The 24,799-nt window shown below is 44.2% G+C and overlaps 1 protein-coding gene across 2 annotated transcripts in view; it reads left to right on the top strand.

The window, feature by feature from the left end:
* Nucleotides 1-24,799, top strand: part of NAALADL1 (N-acetylated alpha-linked acidic dipeptidase like 1) — a 35,959-nt gene that overhangs the window by 6,092 nt on the left and 5,068 nt on the right. For both annotated transcript variants that reach the window (XM_055001333.1, XM_055001341.1), the window contains exons 5-17: nucleotides 2,240-2,429; nucleotides 3,247-3,340; nucleotides 3,740-3,844; nucleotides 4,086-4,171; nucleotides 6,057-6,176; nucleotides 6,575-6,660; nucleotides 8,374-8,437; nucleotides 9,170-9,237; nucleotides 10,770-10,861; nucleotides 13,413-13,503; nucleotides 16,665-16,746; nucleotides 21,376-21,552; nucleotides 24,503-24,593. In XM_055001333.1, coding sequence (XP_054857308.1) covers nucleotides 2,240-2,429; nucleotides 3,247-3,340; nucleotides 3,740-3,844; nucleotides 4,086-4,171; nucleotides 6,057-6,176; nucleotides 6,575-6,660; nucleotides 8,374-8,437; nucleotides 9,170-9,237; nucleotides 10,770-10,861; nucleotides 13,413-13,503; nucleotides 16,665-16,746; nucleotides 21,376-21,552; nucleotides 24,503-24,593 — 1,346 coding nt within the window. The remainder of the gene's footprint in view (nucleotides 1-2,239; nucleotides 2,430-3,246; nucleotides 3,341-3,739; nucleotides 3,845-4,085; nucleotides 4,172-6,056; nucleotides 6,177-6,574; nucleotides 6,661-8,373; nucleotides 8,438-9,169; nucleotides 9,238-10,769; nucleotides 10,862-13,412; nucleotides 13,504-16,664; nucleotides 16,747-21,375; nucleotides 21,553-24,502; nucleotides 24,594-24,799) is intronic.

Below are 24,799 nucleotides of genomic sequence, written 5' to 3' on the forward strand. Positions count from 1 at the left end.
GCAATACAGCCTGGAAAATCCACAACAACGATCAATAGCCTTGTTTTTAGAAGAAAGTTGTTTTATTTATTTATTTATTTACTTACTTAGATTTATAGTCCGCCCTCCCCAACCAAGTGGGCTCAGGGCGGATTACAACAATTTAAAACACAGTACACAATACATCAGGAATAGCCATTTAAAATATAAATAATACAAATCATTCATTTAAAACATTGGCACCATATAAATACAGCTATCAAAATTGCAAACATAGCAGCACGTTATACATTCACCTATAGACGATCATATAACGATGTGAGATGACTTTGGGCAGGAGGGCACAGAAACTCACCTCCCCCCACTGCTCATATTATTTTTTCAGCTGAGCTCCCATATTTCTCAACAAAGAAATTACTTCTTGAATTTCAGCACCAGCTGGGGAAGGGGGAGCTGTCTTCAGGTCTTTTCCTTTATGGCTCATAGCTGAAAATGATTATAAGCCCACTTATCACAAATTGTTAGCAAAAGAAAACAAAACAATAAATAAAGGCAAGTGATTGCTGCATCGGACAAAACAGGTGCAAATCAAAGTATAACATGCAAAAGAGACAGGAGCAGCACAGAGTTGCTTCTTACAACTCCACCATCTTTAACTGAAGCCAAAATTTCACATTTTCAAAAAAAAATATTATTGAAATAATGTTGTTGTATTATGATGCATTGTTGTTGTTATTGATTATAAATATTAATTTGCAAAATATAAGACATTAATCCTATATTTAAATAATAACCGTTTAGGCTGCTTCCACACACGTTGGATAATCCACTTTCAATGCACTTTCACAATCCTTTAGAAGTGGATTTTTTGTTCCACACATGGAAAATCAGTTTCAAATGTTCACTAAAGAGTATTGAAAGTGGATTATCCAACGTGTGTGGAAGCAGCCTTAGTTCCATCAATGATATAACAGGTTGGTTGTAAGTAACATTCTATTCTACATAAATGTGCATAAGGTCCACCATCAGAGTGCTCCACACCAAGAGGTTGATAGATCTGGGTGGTTTCCTGACATCTCTTGGAGATTTTCTGGTCATATCCCTGGTCAATCTTTGGAATGTGGAGATGACCTGGGCTGTAGACCTGATTGGTTCTAGAGTGACGTCTACTCTCCTGGAACGCTCCTTGGTTTACTGATGAGCTTGGAGCAATGGAGAAATCAGTCAGCTGACTGGAGCACAAGTAGAGGAAAACTCAAATATGACTGAGCTCAGCTGAGAGCATATTATCATGCCTCCTCTGTGGCAGTGATGGCAGCAAAGTGAGCTCATGTTTTCACCACCATTGCACCCATGCAACACCATCCAGTGGAGCTTTTCTGGATTGTGAAGGGGCTCTTATCCCAGTCTCCTGCAAATGCAGTCCCAGAAAACATACAGGCCTGCTATGTTGCTTTTGCAATGCATTTTGAATATAAAATTGCTCACTTGTCATCATGACATAGATTTCACTGTTTGTGCAGTTCAACCTCAGGATGCCATTTGAGTCTGGTCCACTCTGGTCCTGCTTCTATGGATGACTTTGTTGGTGAGGCCTGCTGAAGTGGACAAGCTGTTCAGAAGTGTGCAGTCCACCAACACCTGGACCCAACCCTTGCCCTTTGTGGCTGTTGGTATTGAGCTGAACTGGGTTGGTTGAATAGTTGGTTGAATAGGTCCAGGAGATAATAATACCCCTCTGCAGGAGGGTGTAGTTCTGACCACCTTGAAAGAGGTTGTTGTGCAACACCTTTTGAAAAAGGTATTCCTGGACCTCAGTTATCACCTGGTGGCCAACATTCCAGTTTTGGGGCAACGTACCTAAGTGGGTAGTGGCCACACTGCTTCAGGCAGTCTTGGAGGAGATGTAGACATATTTTAAAGATAAGCTGATATTACAAAGATTGTGTAAATGTTCAGTGTTTTCTCGCCTACTCACTCAAGGAAACAGCCTGTCAAGACATTTCCCACTCTTCGGGGAAATGCTTTTTGAAACAGTATACATGATTGGGACTGGTGTAAAACCTTTGACTTAGGATACTATGAAAATGACCTTTTGTAAGCAAGTTTAAGGTAAAAAAATTTGCTAGATATTTAAAAACAACCATAATCGTAGCAGTTAGCCAGTGTCGTAGGAAGGAATTAAATCCAGTCTTGGAACCACAGAATTCCTATAACAAACTCTGAAACACACACCCATCCAACTATCCTTTCTTGGCAGGCGATCAACGCGGCCAAATTTGGTGTAATCGGGGTGGTGGTTTACACCGACCCAGGTGACATCAATGACAAAAAAGCATCAGCAGAGGAGACATACCCCTATTCCTGGTACCTGCCCCCTTCAGGAGTGGAGAGGGGGTCCTACAACAACCACTTTGGAGATCTGCTGACACCATACTATCCTGCCAAAGGTGATGCTATCTAAATGGTTTATGAACTAGGCTGCGGCAATGAGCACAAAACCTGTGCACCTTCTGTACCAACACCACCTTCCCACATCCAGTTTGCACTATTTCCCACGGGTTATATCCTATTACTTCCATCAGAAGAAAGCTCCTTGAACAGGAGAAAGGCTTCAAATTCTGCTGAGACTATGAGCATCTCTCCACCAAATCAATTCATGGCCAAGGAGGAAGTAGAGTAGATTGTACCCAGCTCTAGCTTCCACCTGCAGACCATCTCATCCGATTGATTCTACAGCAGGGCTCAGAAGGGCTAAAGCTCATTGGCAAAGTGCATGCATGGCATGTTCAGACTGTCCCTGGTTTGCTCCTTGGTAGTTCAGGTTAACAAAGTGGCGTGAGAAAGAACAGAAACCTTCAAACTGCTTCCTATCTGAGCAGCTGGATCAAAAGGATCTGCCTGAGAATAAGACAGCTGTGAATGCCATTTGGGTAGAGAACGTGCGTTGCATATAACAGGGCTCAGTGTCCATCCTTGGCATCTCTAGTTAGCATGGGAGGAATGCCAGGGAAGGCCTTGAAGACCTGGTTCTAGCAGAATACTGGGTTAAGAGGGCCCACAAGGAAGCCTTTTATTAAGGATCTGTTATATTGATGCAAGGAACCTTCTTTGGCTGGTCTTCCTCTTGCCATTCCTGCTTTCAGCTGAAATTGGTACCTAGGATGAATCCCTCGCCTGAATTCCTTCAAGTCACAATTGGAGTCTTGGTACTGTTGTAAGCAAGTTCATCTACTTAACTAATTACACCCTCCTCTGTATTTTCAGATTTCACCTATAGGATCCCAGAGGACCAAATCACGGGGATCCCCCCAATCCCAACCCAACCTATTGGCTTTGAGGATGCCAGGACGCTGATCTGGTGGGTAATGCTGTGTGGGGTATGTTAATACAACCTAAATATGCAAATTCTCAAGAAGCTGTAAAGGTAAAAGAGTCCAAAGGCTGAAGTTCTAAGCATCCAGATTTAGAAATTCCCAAATTTAATTTGAGGGACAATTTGAAAAGAGGGGAAAGCAGCTTTTAAATCTTGTTAGCCCATCTTTAGGGAAATAAACTCTAAAAATGCCAGTTTTAATACTTTACTCTCCTTGTAACTTAACAAAACAGCTGCGCCCTAAACCATATAGCATCCATAGTAGCAATGCTTCAAAAGAACAAGGAGAAGATAGATTTCTCCAAGCAAAAAATGAGTTTGAAAGGTAGGTAAAGATGGTATGGCAGAGGAGAGAGAGACTTTGATATTATCTTGTACTTACAGTAGTCTGACTGGCCCTGCAGCGGATGACACTTGGCAAGGATCTTTGGGCTGTGTCTACAACCTGGGACCGGGATTCCAGGATGATGGGCTGTTCTTTAATACCAGGTAGCAGGATACACAAAACTCAAACTGGGTTTCTCTTTATCCCTCCTTTCCATGAGGTCAGGAAGCTATTAGTGCAGTCCTGACCCAAAATTACACCTTTCTAAATCAATGGGATTAGAAAGGTATAAGTTTTTTTAGGATTGTAGTAAATGTCACCAGGGTCTGACCACCCAGATCCCATCAAACATACCTAACCAGTGTTTTTGTACTCTGATGTTGTGATTGAATCGTTCCTTCCCAGTGAGGTCCAGGTGAACGTCTACAACCAGAGAAGGATTGAGAAATCTTCTAATGTGTTGGGGCTTATTCGAGGAAGTGTTGAGCCTGGTGAGTCCCTCTACGTAGTTGGGCATCATCCAATAACATCCTAAACAGAGTTACATTCTTTACGCTCCATGTGGCTTTGGCTGGGATATAAAGGCTCAAAGATCTCCATTCCTACTTGTGTCTGAAGAAGGGAATTCTGATGCTCAAAAGCTTACACTGAAAATCTTGCTGGTTTCTAAGGTGCCACTGGACTCAAGTACTGCAGACCAACACAGCTACCCACAAATGTATTTATTTATTTAAGGAACTTTTACCCTGCTTTTCTCTGAGATAGAAACCAAACTGGTTTGCAAAAATACTTGATTAAAACCAATAATCAAACTTGAGAGAAGACAATAAGTTCATTTATTGTTGAATGGAAACCCCTTACAGACTTTTTACATGAAATAGACAATGATTCGATGACTTGTGGATTTATGGACTAATTTGGACATTAGAAAAACTTTTAACATAGAATAAAAGAAAATGTGAAAATCCTAATACTTAGAGAAAGTATTAGAGAGTCTTAAGAGAAAATTGGAAGCTTCTTTTTAGTTTATCTAGTTTTTCTTTATCTTTTATGTTTATTTTCTTTTTTGTTTTGTCTGTTAGTTTTTTGTATAATTGAATCTTGTTTTTTTCTTTTTTATTATATAAAACTCTTAATTAAAAAAAACCCCAATAATTAAGCAACATACCAAAACGAAATCAATAATCAAGCAAAATACTAAAACCAAATCAATAATCAAGCAAAACAACAAAACCAAATCAAGCAAAATCAAGCAAACCTAAACCATGTTTGGGGGCAGGTTCTGAGTCCAGTGGTCAGCCCACTCAACGGCTACAGGTTTTCAGCTTTGGCTTGCGTCTCTGGCCACACTCAGGGTTCTAATACCTGTAAAGAGAAAGGAGACAAAAACAGCAGAGATGTTGTATATCTGGCAAGATCAGCTTTAGAACCCCAGAAAATACAATCAAAGCAAGTGGAAGAAGAGAGGCCAGCCTGAGAAGGAATGTGGCCACAGTGAAAAAAAACACAGTCAGAAAAGACCTAAGTAAATAAGAATGGCTTTACCCTGTACCAGAAGCTCAATAAAGTCAATACCAGGTGATAGATCCAGAGGAGTTAGCCGTGTTAGTCTGTAGTAGCAAAATAGTAAAGAGTCCAGTAGCATCTTTAAGACTAACCAACTTTACTGTAGCATAAGCTTTCGAGAACCACAGTTCTCTTCGTCAGATTCATCAGGTACTGGACTCTTTTCTACTTTAATACCAAGTGATTATCTGAAAAGAGGGCATTCCAACGGTGAGGTGCCACAACAGAAAAGACCCTGTTTCTTGCAGTTTCCTAATTGTGTGGTAGCGTTTTTATAAATAATCTCACTTGATATTCAATGCATATGCTGGCTCCCAATGAAGCAAATAAAACTCTTCCCATGCCCACCCCCTGGCTGTTTCAGCCACCAAAAACAGCACAGGGGAGAAGGCAGGAATTCCTCCTTCTCCTGCACAGTAGTCCTGATCCAAATTGGGCCCTGCTGCATGTCTACTCGTCGTGAATTGCCACCTGGAACTAGCAGCTACAGTATAGCTACAAGTCCCTGTGGGAAACTTGTGCAGTTTGTAACATCTAGTTAGGCTCTCTGGTTAAAAGAAATGGAGATGAATGATAACCTTGGCAGGATACAATAAAATAGGGGGGAAACAGGCCTGTCCTGTTCGTTTCAGCCCAGTTCAGTCCCTGCCATTTCCAGTTCAAAAGCTCTGCTTGTAGGTGATATGAAAGACCTGAGACTCTGAAGAGCTGCAGACAGACAGACGGACCTTGGTAGACAAATGACCTGATGTAGTATAAGGCAGGCTCATGTTTTCACTATTGTTAAGCTTTATATCTCTCCTCCCGCAGACCGGTACGTCATATATGGTAACCATCGGGACAGCTGGGTGCACGGTGCTATTGATCCCAGCAGTGGGACGGCTGTAATGCTAGAGATCACACGAGTTTTAGGCAAGATGGTGAAGGAAGGTGAGCCGGCACATGGGACAATTTCTTTCTACTGGCTGGTGTTATTTGGTAAATGTGGGTAGAAGTCTCCCTAGTGGGCAGGGGACACAATTTGGGGTGTAATACAAGGATCCTGGCTCCCCCCACCCACTGGGGCTCATTGATCTTGGCCATTTCCACCGTCCCACAGAAGAACCAGGAGCATTCCTTGTTTATTTTGTACTGATAGAGCGATCAAAAGTTGGCCAGGTGTCTCAGAGTTGTTCTCTCAGGATAAATGTTGCTATCTACATAAACAACCACCTCCATCAATATGGAACTAAAAGGGTTTTTGGTGTCAGGTGCAACTGATCCTATTTTGTACCTGCACATAGCACCTAAGAGACTAGGAATTAAGGCTTGGCCTGATTTCTCTGCAGGGAAATGGCGCCCACGAAGGTCCATTATTTTTGGCAGCTGGGGTGCTGAGGAGTTTGGTCTTATCGGTTCCACTGAGTACACAGAGGTAAAGGGGACAGGGGGGTGACGGGTCTCCGCAGGAATCCGCAGTTCTGGGCACTGGCCACAGCCACTCCAGCAACCAGGCTGGCAGAATGCAGTTCCAGTTTTTTTGGGAGAGGAATAAGGGGAGGTTGCAGCTTTCCTTTCCTCCCTATTCCTGTGCCATTTGCTGCTGCCGCCATGGCAGGGGAGGTTTGCTCTCCCCTCTTGACTAGGGATCCTGATGGAGTTTTGCTATCTTCTGGGCAGGGAGTAAGGATCGCTGTGTCTGTGTGTGGGAGGGGGGGTATATGGGGCTTTCCTGCATTTTGCAGGGGGTTGGACTAGACGACCCTAGGTGTACCTTCCAACCCTGTGATTCTATGATTCTATAAGTAGGCTTTTGCTTTTTTTTTAATATATTTATTTTATTGTTTTTCACATATACATAGAAAGAACATGAGACAGTCATCATTATGCTTGCCTATATACATTATCTAGTTCTTCACCTCTTATATTTCATCCTACTACATCTTTAACTGTGCATTCTATTCTATCATATACTATTATCCTTAATATTACATTACATTTGATCATTATATTTATTTGTCATCCTTTTGTAGAAGGGATCCCATGGTGCAGAAAAGTCTTCTTCCATTTGTTCTTTCATTAATGAAGTTAATTTGTCCATTTCCACAGTTTCCATTACTTTCACTATTAACTCTTCTTGCTGTGGAATTCTTTGTTGTTTCCAGTAGGTCGCTAATAAAATTCTAGCCACCGTTACTATATGAATTATCAAATGTTTTTGCTCCTTGCTTGTATCTGGCATACAATTTAGTAAGAAAGTTTCTGGTTTGAGAGGAATGGATATCTGCAAAATAGCTTGTATTAGTTTGTGTATAGTATCTATGCACCTCTTTACAAAACCGCCACATATGAAAAAACGTCCCTGTGTAAGTAGGCTTTTGCAATGGGTGAATAACCCTTTCTGCTTGCAAGATTGTAACAACCCAAACTGTATGTATGTATGTATGTATGTATGTATGTATGCAGGGCTTTTTTTCAGCTGGAACACAGTGGAACAGAGTTCCGGAACCTCTTGAAAATGGTCACATGGCTGGTGGCCCCGCCCCGATTTCCAGACAGAGGGGAGTTTAGATTGCCCTTCGTGCCACTCAGCAATCTCAACTCCCCTGTGTCTGGAGATCAGGGGGCGGGGCCACCAGCCATGTGACCATTTTCTCCAAGGGCAACCCAGAGTTCCACCACCTCTTTCCCCAGAAAAAGCCCTGTATGTATATATGTATGTATGTATGTATGTATGTATGTATGTATGTATGTATGTATGTATGTATGTATGTATGTATGTATGTATGTATGTATGTATGTATTGTCCATCCTTTCCTCAGAGACTCAAGGTGGATTATACAGTGTGAGTCAGTACAGTCAATTTCAAAGACATTTCAACAAACAATGTGAATAGGGTTTATAAACGCAACTTTGCAAAGATTAAAAACCAGCAGAAATCCAATACAGAGTTGAAGGAATGCTGAACCAGAGCATAAGCAATTCTAAGACAGATATTAAACAACATAGAAACTACCCAATGAGATCAGTCTACCAGTGGTGGCCTTCACAACACCCAGAACTCTGACAGCACATCCAAGTTACCTGCAAATGAACCAGATGGTACAGCACACACCTTTGCTACCTGACATATGTCTCTCCCATGCAGGAATTTTTCAGCAAATTGCAACAGCGCAGTGTGGCCTACATCAATGTGGACATTGCAGTCTTTGGTAAGCATCGCTGATCTCACTTCTGTTTACAATCAAGCTGTACCTATGTAGCTAGTGCATTAACTAGCTCTGAATATTCTTATTGACTGCTCTGAATATTCTTATTGACTGCTGTGGTTCAGTGAGGAGAATTTACAAAAAAAAGAGAGACGAATCCCTGCCTTCACTGGGCAGACTTACACATTGGCCAGGGCTCAGCCAAACCAAGGAGTACCATGTCATGGCTCCCTCTAAAGCAGGCCTGACATGTAGTCCAGTAGCACGTGGCTTGCCAGAGCGTAACAACCCTTCTCTTTTTGCATTCTTGGCCAGGAAGTAAATTTAGGAGTTTCATCCAGGCCGTGATGGACCATCATACACAGCCAGCAGCCTGTATTCAGCTTGGTAGACCGTGAGTAGGGCAGGCTTATGGTTGCCAACTGGCTGTCCTTTTAACATCTATCTGTCCCTTTAACGTAGGTTTGACATGCAGCAAATGCCAGGTGACATGATTTACCATGAGGAGCTGCCTGTTTCCACACATTAAACCTTTATCGAAGGAAGAGGACATGGTACTCCAGCCCGGTTGGCCACTGTACATAATGATAAAAGCTGTTCCTGTTGAATTTTGCCTGCCATGTAGCTGTTAAAGATTCAGGAGCCATGGTGGGGCAGGCAGAGATGATTACCCTCTCCTGCCTTTAGTTTGGATGGCCTTTTCTTATGCTGATGCTTCTGTTTCTCCTTTGACAGCCAATGTTACCTTCAGACCCCAGGGAACCCCACCTGCCCAAAGTGTCCTTTTTACAGCAGCCAAGCAGGTAACCCAGTTCTGAGTGTGGATACGAGAGGAGAAGAGGCACGAGCCCTGCTCTTGTAACTTTAATAGTGTTTTGATCAGTAGAAATCAGTAGGTGAAGCACTTCTGGGCATTGAACAAAACATCACTTACTAATTGCTGCTCTGTGTGTGTGCATGTGCGCACGTGCGTGCACCATCAAGTCACAACTGGCCTATGGCAACCCCGTAGCGTTTGCAAGCCAAGAGACATTCAGAAGTGGTTTGCCTTTGCCTGCCTCTGAGTAGCAACCCTGGCCTTCCTTGGTGGCTGGCCCTACTTAGTTTCCAAGATCTGACAAGATTGGACTAGCCTCGGCAATCCAGGTCTGTTATTAAAGGGACAGCTGATTCAAGAGAAGACGAGCCTAATTATGGGAATGGCGTTATCTATGTGCAGGAAGTTTTAGGTGGGTGGCGTGTTGGTCTGCAGTAGAACAGCAGGATTTGAGTTCAGTGACACCTCAGAGACCAACAAGATTTTCAGACTGTAAGTGTCTGAAAAAGGGAGTATGAAGAAGGAAGCTCTGATTCTCGAAAGCTTGTACTCTGAAAATCTTTTTTTTTTGTTAAATTTATTGGATGGGTCAATATACACAAATCATAATATTCAATATCAGTATCAAAATCTTGTTTGTCTCTGAGGTGCTACTGAACTCAAATCCTGCTGTTCTATATGAAGGAGAAACACTAGGATAATTATTCAGGGGAATAAAAGCTGTTAGACTGTGTGGATTGCTGGAATGGGTAACTTTTGCTCCATGGTGAATCGCTCTCTAAAGTCTGAAGTTACCAGTGCCATCACCCTTGTTTAAAAGAGCCAGTCTCTATCTGTCTCACAGATATTCCTACCATCTGGCTGGTTCTACATGGGAGTCCACATGCCCCATCCCTGCACCATTGGCTGATGGCTCTGCTCCCAACCCATTGTCCCTCTGTTGTATCAACATAGAAGCAACAATGTGATCACGATCTTGCTCCCCCCCCGCCCCCGCATGGCCCAACAACAGGGTTGCCAGCTCCAGGTTGGGAATTTCCTGGGGAGGGCAACATTTGGGGAGGGGAGTGACCTCAGTGGGATATAATGACACAGGACCCACCTTCTGAAACAACCATTCTCTCCAGATGAACTGATCTCTGTAGTCTGGAAATTAGTTGAAATTCCGGGAGATCTCCAGCCACCCTACCCAGCAACCCCTTCTCCCCTTCCCAATTAAGTATGGCTCAGCTGGGAACTAAAAGAAAGGCCATTGAAGGGCTGAATGAGGGAAAGGAACAAAACAAATCTTAGCTTTGCCAATTTGAAGGCAGATTTTTGCTCCTCCACCACCCCTCCCTGGGTTAGATGTGGGCAGAACTTCCAGATATTGCCCCTGAAGCCCCCCTGCCAATTCTCCCTTAAGTCAGGGCATATGTGGTCCCCCCCTTTGCTCTAGTTTAAAAGGGAAAGCCCTCTTTCATGTGGAAGCAGCTTGTCTTCTCTTAAAAAAAAACCTCACATGCTTTTTCTCTCTAGGTCCAGACCCCAGGAGATAATCCCATTCCATTGTATGATAACTGGAAACTCCACTACAATAGAACCAGCTCTATTTATGGAGTCATCCCCAGGTGAAAAAGTGGCAGGAGGAGAAGCTGTTTATTAACTAATACATTGATACTCCAGTTGTTTATTAAAATCTTCTAGGTGGCTACTAAACATTTCACCAAGGATACAGACTCAAATCAGGTTTAAAAACCACCAGGGAAAGCAGAGGAGCAGAATGAAAAACAAAACACCAGCAGCAGATCTCAGCAGCCGAGATATCCCCAGACTCTCCACCAAAGAGCTTCCTTGGCTTGGTGACAAAGCACCAACAGAGAACGAGTGAGATGGAATCCCCTTGGGAGGGAATTCCACTACTTTGGTGATGCTGAGGAAAAGGCCCCACCGTGTACTTCAAACAGCAGTGGTCTGCATTCACTCACAGGTTGCTATGGTAGCAGGTGGACTGTATCCAGGGCCTATACCATTAGAGCATTAAAGTTCAAAAGTATTTGAATTGAGGTCTGGACTTGAGGTCTGGAAACCAACTGAGAGCCAATGCAGGTATAAATTTGGAATGATAAGATCTGAGTAGCCTGCCATTAGACTTTCCAATACAGAATTCCCCACCCTCAATTATCAACCCTCAAGAAATTGAGGAGTGGCAGGAAAAAATGGCCTCCATAGTTGGAGCTCTAGGAATTTCTTCTATTCTCTGTGGTCTTTATCATAGTGATTGGAGGAATTCTTAAGAATGTCACCCAAAGTGGCATCACATCCTTCCCAAATTCCTCCCTCCTCAGGCACCACCCCTCAAATCTCCGAGCATTTGCCTAGGCACCTCCCATACCTGACAGCACTTGGTAACAGGCAGCCATCAAGACCCATTGAGAGGGCCTGATCAAAGCTGTTAAGGGGGTATTAACATACCTTTGTCATGTAGGACAGACTTATCCCAAGCTCCTTACTACACACACTGTGAAAAATATGGTCCAGTGCCTGTATGCAGATTTTCTAGGATCTGTAAGAAATCATGGACCTTCCCACCCATGCTCTTATTTACTAGAGACAGTCCTGGTGTTTTGGTCACTGTCCCTAGTAAACCATTTCCCCTCTTTTGACCATTTAGCAGTACTATGTTACAGTATTGTTATTTTTAATGGAATTTTCCTTTATTTAAACTATAAACAATAACAAAAGCTATAGACAACAAACATAGAGGATAAAAAAACATTCTAAAAAGAAGACACACTAACAATACATAAACAAATGAAAAAAGAAAAAAAAGATAAAAGAAACCCTTGAACTAAACTACAGATTGAGTTCTGATTTTCTCCACTACAAATATAGATCATTTTCAGAGTCCCACTTATTCTAAGTTAAACGTAAGAGCTCTCTTTTTTCTATTGTTCATGGTTCTTAATCCATAAATCCAGATGCCATCAAGTCCTTGTTATCCATTTCATGTAATTGTACAGTATTGTTAGCATGTTATTTTTCAGGGTTCCAAGCTAGGGTACCCAGGTGCCCACCAGTGGCAGGCAATCTCCCGGGAGTTTGCCCAAAGAAGGAAGCCCCCCAGAAATCACCTGTCCCTGGCAGGCAACCTGGGAAAGTACGCACTAGGCATGCTCCCAGCGGGGTGTGACATAAGTTCCTGAAGGGATCTTATCGCGCCAGCAGTGGGCATGTTCCTGGGCTTCACTGGGGGGAATTTCAGCCCCCAAAGGGCCAAAAGTGATGTCATTGCATGAGTGCACTGGAGGCACAAGGTAACTGTCAAATCTCCCCTCATCCCACCAGAAGGGTTATAGGCAGGGCTTTTTTTCAGCTGGAACGCGGTGGAATGGAGTTCCGGAACCTCTTGAAAATGGTCACATGGCTGGTGGCCCCGCCCCCTGATCTCCAGACAGAGGAGAGTCTAGTTTGCCATGGAGCGGCACGGAGGGCAATCTAAACTCCCCTCTGTCTGGAGATCAGGGGGTGGGGCCACCAGCCATGTGACCATTTTCTCTGAGGGCAACCCACTGAGTTCCACCCCCTCTTTTCCCAGAAAAAAATCCCTGGTTATAGGGACCCGACAACTCTATTCAAAGTCCTCCCTACAGCCTCCCCCTTTTAATCACTGAGACAGTAAGTGGATGTATCTCTTGACTCAATCATACATTCAAGGAAATATATGTGCACGAACATTAAAGTGTGGTGCAGTCTACAGCCTTCCTTTATAAATATATGATGTTGCCTTAAACCAAATTAAACTATAGACCCATCTAGCTCAGTATTATCTGCTTTGGCTGGTGGTGGCTTGCTAGTGTCTCTGGGCTCAGATGCTTGGAGAACTGTGTTTGAAGCTCCTGGTGTTTGTCCCCCCACTCTGTTAAATAGCTGATGCACAGGACCCACGCCATTTTCATGGTTAAAAATAACTCTGTAGGACTGCTGTTGCCCTGACCTAGATAGCCCAGGCAAGCCTGATCTTGGCTGCAAATATGTCCCTATTTGTGTCTGTGAAATGTTGGGGATTATGCACCCCTGCTACAAGGGCTCCGGTTATTGGTGTTTGTTTCTGAAAGATGCTCTTTCTGTCCCCCACTTGAAACAGTCCTTTTTGACTTGCGGTCTTCCTCTCTTCTTCAGTTTAGGGTCTCTGGGTGCCGGAAGTGATTACGCCCCTTTTGTTCACTATTTAGGCATCACATCCATGGATATTGCTTACACCTATGATAAGGTAAGTGTTCCCTGAATAAGGATGCCTACAGATGTATCTTAAAAGCAGTCCGCTTTGTGGTTTTCCTCCCCTGGCTTCCGCAAAACTTCTCCTTGAAAACGGCAAGTGTTCATGCAGCTAATTTGAATGCTGCTGTGGCACATAAAAGCCACCTTTTGTTTATATAAGGATACGGGACAAGTGTTCAAAAAGTTCTTGTTTCCCTCTGTGATTCCTTCTGATTGGACCCCTGGGAGGTTGGAAGAGCTCCCTGGCTGATCCAGGTCCCTTCTTGGTGATGCATCCCTTCCTCTCACTCCCCAAGGATGCCAAGTACAAACTGTATAACCACAGACTGCCACCAATGATCCTTAGAAGCAGGGGTCATTTCATAGAAAAGGAGCTGGAGGAACTCATAACTCATTAGCATATGCCATGCCCCTTTCCATCACCAGAAGTGTGTCATTCGCATAACTGATTTGCATATGCCACACCCCCTGACATCACCTATCCTGGCTATTTTGGACCCAATCCTGGCCATTCAGGGCCGAAATTGGGCCCAAAATGGCAAAAAAGGGGCTGAAAATGGCTGAAAAGGGGCCCAAAATGGTCAGGATCGGGCCGCTGCTAAGTGGGAGAGTGATCCACCAACCGTCAGAGGCCCGATCTGGGCCATTTTGGCCCCAATCCAGGCTGAAACGGGCCCAAAATAGCCGAGAGTCAGGTGGGTGGGGCCACCTGACATGTGACCTCTTTGGAGAACTGCTGGAACTGCGTTCCTGTGCGTTCCCCCTCGAAATGAGCCCTGCTTAGAAGTATCTCCGGTCTAACATAGTCATACTGTTATGACCTGTACTTTCTTTGGGGTAGATTTTTCTTTTAATCTTCCCCTTACACCCTCTGTGTAGTTTGCTGCCACCAGGAATATATTATTCCATAATATTTTATTCAAATTTCCCCTTTGGTAACGTGTTTAAGCGTCAGGCTCCTTCATGGTTCTGTGTGGCCCTGAGGATATGAATGGGATATAGCAATGACAGCTACACTGGGATATAACAAAACAAAATAAATGTTTATTTTTCAAGAAGCGTATTGGTTTCATAAAAGTAGTTCTTGGTTCTTAAAGTTATTTCATTTACTCTCATTCACACAGCTGGCCTCTCTTTCCCTGACTGAGTGTCCTTTCACAAACATGCTCAGTTCAGGTTCCACACAGGTTATATTTCTCTCATAAACACTTCAACATATTCAGGCAGCACACAGCTAGCCTGCTTTCTTCTGACTGCAAAAAACCCTCTCTCTCTCCTCTCAGTCTCAAACTGCATTCACTCCACCCACACTCTCACTCATCAACCAATCACATCACTCACTCTTCCCTCTCTCTCACCCCCATTCTTCACCTAGCTCAGGGGTGGGCAATTGTTTTGGCTCGGGGGCCACTTTGTGGGAGCGGAGGTTAGCGGAGGGCTGCACCTTTTAAAATGATTGCATTCATTAGTTAACTTTGCATTTCAGAAAAGGTATAAATTGTATCATAAAAATCAATAAATATAAATTAAATAAAATAGTGGTAGTTTTATTCAATTTATTTATTGTGCTAATTTCGTATCATCTATAGCTGCAAGCACATTTAATTTTAGAATCAGTTTAATGAGACAAATGTACCCTATCACACTTTTCTACTGTCTTGGTGGGCCACAAAAAACTCTGTAGCGGGCCGCATGTGGCCCGCGGGCCGCAATTTGCCCACCCCTGACCTAGCTCAAACCAAGCATTTAAAGACACATGCACACATTTACTTGGAATATTCATTACACATACATCTAACACTTCCAACTTGCATTGCCACGCTCCTCCCATTATGTGTCTACAAGCAGGCGCCTGGAGGGGGGGGGGGGCTCTGTCACAACTTTGCTGTTTAGAGCTATTGTGCTCCAGGGATGGCGAGATTCTGAGCTGCCCCTTCCCATTACCATTACTTTAGACAGGGCCTGCGCACCCATTGAGGCCAGGTAGGCGGTGGCCTCAGGCGCGGGGTGCCGGAGGGAGCGCCGGAGGAGGCGTGGGTGATGGGAGCGCATGCCACAGAGCTGCAGCCTTCTATCCCTCCTGCCCCGCCCTGCCCCGCTGCTGCCGCCGCCAGCACATGCCCCCAGCCGGGCACAGCCACTGTGGGCAGGCATCTGAGGCAGTGCAGGCAACCGAGTGGGAGAGCTCAGAGGCCACCTGCACACTGTCAGAGCCACCCGCTGCAGCGATTGGGTCGGCGGTGGTGCTTGTGCGCACGCAGGGGGGGCGGTGCCCGGCCAGCCACAAGCACCGAAAACCCTTGAGCCGCTCCTGACTTTAGACCGCAAGACCAAAGAGATGTGAGTTTCCAGAGACCAGACTTAGAGGGTTCAAAATACAAGGAAGTTTAATCAAAGAATAAAAGAATACACATGTTCCGTTTAAGCTTTCGGGCTTGGCAAGGGAACAAAGGTGAAAAACACACAGTCCCCTCTCCCATTTCTAGGTACTTCCTTAAGGATGTTTAATTTAGGACAGGCTAACTTTACTTGAGAGTTCAGTAAGTTAGAGTTCATCATTCTCTTAGATGCGCAGGTGGGAACTCCTGTCCATTGTCCCCTGCCTTGAGGACAAGATGGAGTTCCTCGGTGAAACCTTAGCATCTCAGAGCTTGTCTCTCCAAGAAACTGCTCAAAACAGAAGAGAGATTCTTTCCTTGTGTCCTGGGAATTTAGAATCTATTCTGGGGGAGTCTGTCCCACCCGGAGGTCATTTGGATCTTCCTGCCCCCAAAGGAAGAGTTTTCTTGGCTGTTAGCAGTCTCTGTCCCTTTTGCGTGTAACCTGGCAGCAGGATGTCCTATTGTCCTGCTTTGGCCAGCTCTGTTAGCTTAAGTAAGAGATGGTGGGGTCTGTGCTAGGAACTTAATGGCTCCTTCCCACCCCTCTCTCCTTTCCGCCAGTTATGAGTTTGCTGCTGGGCTCCTGTGCATGGACAGAGTCACAATAAATGCAATATTGGGGTGCATACTTGGGTGAAGGGCATTTCTCTACACCTTCCCAAAACAGCATATGTCACTACTGCTCTAATAGCAGCTCCAGTCTCTTTGAAGTTATTTTGTTCTGGGCTACTTTGGACTGTCTAATCAGGTCTCCTTCCTTTCTTTTACCTAGAGCAAGACTTCAGCTCGCATTTATCCTGCCTACCACACAGCCTTCGACACTTTTGACTATGCGGATAAGTTCATTGACCCAGGTAGCAGGTGGGGAAAGGGTGGAAAGGTGGAGGGGGGAAGCTGGCCAGAGGTGGCAGGTGGTGTTCAAAACTATTCAGCAGTCACACCTCCTTGTTAATATCTCGATTCTTAAAAACTTTCCTCTTGCTTCCCTTCTTCATTGCTTTTTTCTAACTTTACTCTCCCCTTCCTGTTAAAAACCTTCTATGAATGATGAGAGAGATTTCTGCCTTCTCTTGTTCTCTCTCTCTCTCTCATTCAATGACATTGATTGACTGCAGGTTCAAGACAGACAAAAGGAGGAGCTCTTTCATAAAAAGCATCATTAATATATTAAGCTGACTGCCACAGGATGTTAAGGTGCACAGGTCTGTCAATGGCTATTAGCCAACATAGCTGAATGGAACCTACATGTTCAGAGACAGTATACCTCAGATTACTAGTTGTTGAAGCTAAACAAACAAGGGAAGCCTTGTGGGCCTTCACATTCAGCTTGTGGGCTTGTCAAAGGCATCTGTTGCCCACTGTGGGAAATAGCATGTGGGACTTGATGGGTTATTGGTCTCTTCTAACAGGATTCATGATATAAAAGGTAGACCAATCTGCCAGCAGTTATTAGCCTTGATAGCCATTGTTAGATGCAGTATGTTTTCTGAAGGCGTGCCGGGGAATCAGAGGAGAGGGGGGCTTTTGTTTTCGTGCCCTGCTTGCAGTCTTCCTAGGGGCATCAGGTGGGAAATGGGATGGTAAAGTAGATGGACTGTTTGATCTGATGCAGCAAGATTCTACTTGTGTTTCTTTCTGATCTTGAACAAGCCTCTCTTTTATTTTTAAACTGTAAAGTGTCCAGTAGCACCTTTCAGATTAACCAACTATTGGTTGTTGTGGGTTTTCCGGGCTGTATAGCTGTGGTCTTGGCATTGTAGTTCCTGACGTTTCGCCAGCAGCTATGGCTGGCATCTTCAGAGGTGTAGCACCAAAAGACAGAGATCGCTCAGTGTCACAGTGTGGAAAAGATGTTGGCAGGTCATTTATATCTACTCAGGAGGGGTGGGGTTGAGCTGAGTCATCCTGTAAGAGTTTCCCAGGGTATGGAATGCTAATGGCGGGAGGCTTCACTGTATCCTGAGGAGCTTCTTTTGCATATGGATTGGTGCTTGATGTACTAATCTTCTCTGCAGGGCTCTTGTCGGGTGTGGAGTGTTTTGTTAGCCTGGTGTTTTTCAGAACTGGAAGCCGTGCTCTGTTCATTCTTAAGGTTTCTTCTTTCCTGTTGAAGTTTTGCTTATGCTTGTGAATTTCAATGGCTTCCCTGTGCAGTCTGACAAAGTAGTTGGAAGTGTTGTCCAGTATTTTGGTGTCCTGGAATAAGATACTGTGCCCTGTTTGAGTTAGGCTATGTTCAGCCACTGCTGATTTTTCCGGTTGTCCAAGTCTGCAGTGTCTTTCATGTTCTTTTATTCTTGTCTGGATGCTACGCTTTGTGGTCCCGATGTAAACTTGTCCACAGCTGCAGGGTATACGGTATACTCCTGCAGAGGTGAGGGGGTCTCTACTGTCTTTTGCTGATCGTAGCATCTGTTGTATTTTTCGGGTGGGTCTGAATACTGTTTGGAGGTTATGCTTTTTCATAAGCTTTCCCATCTGATCAGTAATTCCTTTGATATATGGCAAAAACACTTTTCCTGTAGGAGACTGTTTTTCCTTGGTTGTTTGATTCATCCTGGGTTTGATTGCTCTTTGGATTTCATTTCTGGAGTAGCCATTTGCCTGAAGTGCGTGGTTTAGATGATTAATTTCCTCATTGAGAAAGTGTGGCTCACATATCCGTCTTTCACGATCCACTAATGTTTTCATTATGCCTCTTTTCTGTCGGGGGTGGTGATTGGAGTTTTTGTGTAAGTACCGATCAGTGTGAGTTGGTTGCCTGTAGACCTTGTGACCTAACTGAAAGTTTGCTTTGCGGATGACCAAGGTATCCAGAAATGGGAGTTTTCCCTCGATTTCTTTCTCCATTGTGAATTGTATGTTCAGGTGGATGTTGTTGAGATGATTCAAAAACCCCATCAATTCTTCCTCCCCATGGCTCCAAATGATAAATGTATCATCCACAAACCGGAACCATACACTAGGTTTGTGGGGTGCTGATTCTAGAGCTGTTTTTTCAAAATGTTCCATGTAGAAGTTTGCTATAACTGGGCTGAGATGGCTCCCCATGGCCACCCCATCCATCTGTTCATAGAATTCGTTATCCCATTGGAAGTAACTGGTTGTCAGACAATGATGGAATAAGGCTGTTACATCCTCTGGGAAAATCTGATTAATCAGTGCAATAGTGTCTTTTACTGGAACCTTGGTAAACAGGGATACAACATCAAAACTGACAAGTATGTCTTGCGGATTGAGTTTCAGAGAACTGATTTTGTTGATGAAATCTGCTGAATCTTTGATGTAAGACGAGGTTTTCCCGATGTGGTCCTGCAGGAGATCGGCCAGATGTCTAGCTAATTCGTATGTCAGTGAACCAATGGCACTCAAGATGGGTCGGAGTGGGACTGGATCCTTATGTATTTTAGGGAGTCCATATAGTCTGGGTGGCTGTGCTTCTGTCTTGCATAGTTTTCTGTGCGTATCGGGATGTAGTGAGGAATTCTTGATCAGCGCGTTTGTTAGCCTGGTGATTTTGCAGGTGGGATCTCGTTTTAGTTTTTTGTAGGTGGAGGGGTCCAGTAGTTCCTTTATCTTCTTTTTGTATTCCTCTGTTTGCATGATCACTGTAGCATTGCCTTTATCAGCTGGTAGAATGATGATGTCTGGATCTGCATTGAGGGTCTTGATGGCATCTCTCTCCTTGCGTGTTATATTGCTGGTGGGAAGCTTTGCCTTTCGTAGAATCCTGGCTGTCTCTCCTCTTATTTCCTCAGCTTCCTCTTCAGGTAGATGATGAATGACAGCTTCTACATTTGCAATGATGTCTTCCACAGGAATTCTGGTGGGGGTGACTGCAAAGTTTCCTCCCTTTGCCAAGATGGAGGTTTCTTCTGCTGAGAGTTGACAGTCTGTCAGATTGATGACAATGCGTGCATTGTTGAGCATTGGGCTTGTCTGTCTTTTTTCCTGTAGTTTGTTAAACTTCTGTTTCTGTCTGGATGTGTGGTTGGTAAAAACTTGTTCCATCTTCCTGTAGGTGAGATTATCGACCTTGTCCCAATCCTGACTTCTCATTTTATGGCTGGTGTTGATTTGCAGGCAAAATTGCTCCTTGTCTGTGGCAGCAAGTTCTCTGCGGGTAGTGTGGATTCTCTCACGTAAGAGGGCCTGTTCTAGATGGTCATAAATGCGGTTCGCCTGTGTGGTTTTGAAGATTCTTTTTGTTATGAGGAAAGATGGAATGGTTCTTGTGTCCCTGCAGCGTAGGAGAAAGGTTAAAGAACAGAGTAGATGTGCTTTCTTGTTCCGAAGTGTTTCCAATCTCCGGGTCTGTTGGAATGTTTCCTCCCCGTAGAGGTGTTCGATGTATTGTCGAAGGCTTTCACGGCTGGAGAACGATGGTTGTTGTGGGTTTTCCGGGCTATATTGCTGTGGTCTTGGCATTGTAGTTCCTGACGTTTCGCCAGCAGCTGTGGCTGGCATCTTCAGAGGTGTAGCACCAAAAGATAGAGATCTCTCAGTGTCACAGTGTGGAAAAGATGTGGCAGGTCATTTATATCTACTCAGGAGGGGTGGGACTGAGCTGAGTCATCCTGTAGGAGTTTCCCAGGGTGTGGAATGCTAATGGCGGGAGGCTTCACTGTATCCTGAGGAGGTTCTTTTGCATATGGATTGGTGCTTGATGTGCCAACTATTGTAGCATAAGCTTTCAAGAACCACAGTTCTCTTCATCAGATGCATCTGACGAAGAGAACTGTGGTTCTCAAAAGCTTAGGTAAAGGTAAAGGTAGTCCCCTGTGCAAGCACCAAGCCATTACTGACCCATGGGGGGACGTCCATGTTTTCCTGGAGGACTTTTTACAAGGTGGTTTGCCATTGCCTTCCCCAGTCATCTACACTTTACCCCCAGGTACTCATTTTACTGACCTTGGAAGAATGGAAGGCTGAGTCAACCTTGAGTTATCTACCTGAACCCAGCTTCCGCCAGGATCGAACTCAGGTTGTAAGCAGAGCTTGGGCTGCAGTACTGCAGCTTACCACTCTGTGCCACAGGGCTCATCAAAAGCTTATGCTACAATAAAGGTGGTTAGTCTTAAAGGTGCTACGGGTCTCTTTACCATTTTGCAACTACAGACTAACACGGCTAACTCCTCTGGATTTTTAAGCTGATAATTCTACGGTCACTCATTCACCGATTACTTTCATTTCATTCTCAATGTTAGTCCAATTTTTCACAATGCCTCCCCCCATCCCCTTTCCATTTCATACCTTATCTGGTACAGAGATTAGAGTGTCACACTAGGATCTGGAAGTCTCAAGTTTGATTCCCTACTCTGCCATGGAAGTTTGCACCAGTCAAGCACACTTAACCAAACCTACCTCACAGGGTTGTTGTGAGGATAAAATGGAGAACAATGTAAGCCACTTTGGATCTCCACTGACTGTGACCCAGGTTGGTTAGTGAAGCAATTCAGTCAATCCTTCTCTTTCTCTTCCAGGGTTCACCAGCCACCAGGCTGTGGCACGGATAGCTGGCAACGTTTTGGTGCGCTTGGCAGATACCTTGATACTTCCACTCAATGCAATTGACTATGGAGAGATGCTGGAAACGTTGTACAAAGCAGTAGACCATGAGTATATTGTGGAAGACCTGAAAAACCACAGCGTGTCGCTTGGTGAGATGGTGGCATATTGATATGGTGCTGTGTGTTGCTGGGTGGGTGATAGCCACGGGGGCAGCCTGCATAAATCCCCGTGAGATATCCTGTAGAGTGGACCTGATCTTATGGAGAGCTAGATGTACTCAGGGCTCATTTCAAGGGGGAATGAGCTGGAACGCAGTTCCGGCAGGTCCCCAGAGAGGTCACATGTCAGGTAGCCCCACCCACCTGACTCTCGGCCATTTTGGGCCCATTTCAGCCTGGATTGGGGCCGAAATGGCCCGGATCGGGCCTCAGACGGGTGGTGGATCACTCTCCCACTCAGCAGTGGCCCAATCTTGACCATTTTGGTCCCCTTTTTGCCATTTTGGGCCCAATTTCGGCCCTGAATGGCGAAGATTGGGTCTAAAACAGCCAGGATAGGTGATGTCAGGGGGTGTGGCATATGCAAGTCAGCTATGCCAATGACACACTTCTGGTGATGCTAATGAGTTCCTCCAGCTCTTTTTCTACAAAATGACCCCTGGATGTACTAAAGTATGGAAATCAAAGGGAATGTATCCCCCATACATCACAGCTGAAAATAGACAATACTTGTTAACTCCCCTGTTCTCAAAACAAGGATCTCTGCCTAAACCCTCCGTTCTCCACCATTACAAGTTAACTTGCTGAATAGTCTCTCTGCTACACTGAATTACCATGCAATAGCCTATCCTATGTTGATTTAAAAGCCAGGAGTGTTTGTTACATATATATTAGGACTGCATAATAGTCTTGCAATATGTTAGAAAAGGGTAACACATGGCATAAGGAAAGGTGAATTAGATTAAGAAGAAGGTAGAGTGAAAATTGGTGGAAGGAACATTAACAATTTGAAATATGCTGATGACACCATGTTATTGGCAGAAAACAGTGAAGAAATGACTACTGAGGAAGGTTAAAGGAGAAAATTACAGCTGAAGTTCAGGAAAACAAAAGTAATGACTACTGAGGAATTACACAATTTTAAAGCTGACAATAGGAAAATTGAAATTGTTCAAGATTTTCTATTCCCTCACTCAATCATCAACCAAAAGGGAGACTGCACCCAAGAAATCAGAAGAAGATTGAGACTTGGAAGAGCATGTGAGGGAGCTAGATAAGATCTTTAAATATAAACATGTCTCCCTGGGGACCAAGATCATCCAAACTATGGTATTTCCCATTACTATGTATGGATGTGAAAGTTGGACAGTGAAGAAAGCTGACAAGAAGAAAATTGATTCATTTGAAATGTGGTGCTAGAGGAGAGTTTTGTGGATACCATGGATAGCCAAAAAGACAAATAAGTGAGTTCTAGATCAAAGCAAGCCCAAATTCTCCCTAGAAGTTAAAATGACAAAACTGAGACTATCATAGTTTGGTCACATCATGAGAAGACAAGATTCTCTGGAAAAGTCAATAATGCTTGGAAAAGTGAAAGGCAGTAGGAAAAGAGGCAGATCCAAAATGAAATGGCTTGACTCAATAAAGGAAGCCACATCCTCCAGTTTGCAAGATCTGAGTAAGTCTGTTAACGATAGGATATTTTGGAGGTCTTTCATTCATAGGTTCACCATAGGTCGGAGATGACTTGATGGCACATAACACACACATGGCAGTCTGTGCACAACATGGTGCCTTAATGTTCATGCACAGGTGTTGACACTAAAGATCAGGCACCTGCTCCCCACTCTGAGATTTACAATGCAACGCTAAGCAATCATGCCAGTAGTAACAGTTACTACTCACACCCTTCTAAACTCATTGATTTCAGAGGGGTGTAACTCTTCTTAGGATTACACTGTTAATCTTGGTTCATGCAAAACGCAAACACGTGGTTCGTTTTAATTATGGTTAGTCTGCAAAACCAGGATTCAGCTTGCAACACAGTCACTTAAATGCTGGAAAAGTGTCATTGTTGGAAAGTCCATGATGGCAGTTCTAGGAAACAAGCCAGGATGACTGCATTTGTACATCATGCAAAATCATAGTTAAAGCTTCGAACCGTGGTTAATAAACCAACTTCAAACTGTGCTTTCAGATCCTAGTTTGATGGACTGTAACTAACTAGTTTGTGGAGCGGCCTTTATTCAGACAATCACGAACTATTGTTGAATCATAGAGTCTCTGTACATGAGACCTCTTTCACAAAGATGCCCAAGAGAAGGGAGACACAATGTTAGCTGGGAAGTGTAGTTTAAAAAGACAATTTCTCCTTTCTAGAGCAGCAAAGATCGCTTCTCAGAGGGTTTGTTTATTTCATCTTCACCTCCCAGAAAGCCCTGTAAATTTCAACTTTGGCTCTGTCTTGTATTTTTAAACTACACTTTCTGGCTAACATTGCGTCTCCCTTCATTTGGGCATCCTCGTGTAAGAGGTCTCGTGTAGACAGACTCATAGTTTCACCCAATATGTAAACTGAGCCATAATTCTAGACAGGGCTTTTTTCTGGGGAAAGAGGTGGTGGAACTCAGTGGGTTGCCCTCAGAGAAAATGGTCACATGGCTGGTGGCCCCGCCCCCTGACCTCCAGACAGAGGGGAGTTGAGATTGCCCTCCGCGCTGGTGCGGAGGGCAATCTAAACTCCCCTCTGTCTGGAGATTGGGGGCGGGGCCACCAGCCATGTGACCATTTTCAAGAGGTTCTGGAACTCCATTCTACTGTGTTCCAGCTGAAAAAAAGCCCTGATTCTAGAGAAACCAGAGGAGATGCAGGAGAGAGCATACCCATGAGCTGAGATGCAGAAATAAGAAAAAGGTCATAGAAAGAACCGCCAGTGTTATAAGTTCAGGGGCTCACAGTTAGTTTATGGGCTAGGGTTACCCATTGTGTCTTTTTGATTCTTAGCAAACTTTTTCTTAACCATCTTGAATGCTTTAATTGAAAAGAGGGTTATAAATATCTTAATTAATAAATACATTTGGCTCCCTCCCACCCTTTCCAGTCCCACTCCAGAATGCAATTTCGCAATTCAAGTCAGCAGCTGCCGGCCTCCACCAGCGCATTGCCCGTTTGCAAGAAGAAGCGTCTCCCAGGTCAGCAGCCTCCCTCCCTTAATAATGTTCTGTAGGATTTATAAAGTATTGTGGGCACATTCAAAGCTCTTCACATTCATTCATCTCAGTAATCTTTATGACAAGCCTTGAATATAAACGGATAGAGTTATACCCAGTATTGTAGATGAGGAAGCTGAGAGACAGAAGGCCTAAGGTGAGTTTGTGGCAGGACTAGGGTTGCCAGC

The sequence above is a fragment of the Eublepharis macularius genome, chromosome 1, assembly GCF_028583425.1.
Source record: "Eublepharis macularius isolate TG4126 chromosome 1, MPM_Emac_v1.0, whole genome shotgun sequence".
NCBI lineage: Eukaryota > Metazoa > Chordata > Lepidosauria > Squamata > Eublepharidae > Eublepharis > Eublepharis macularius.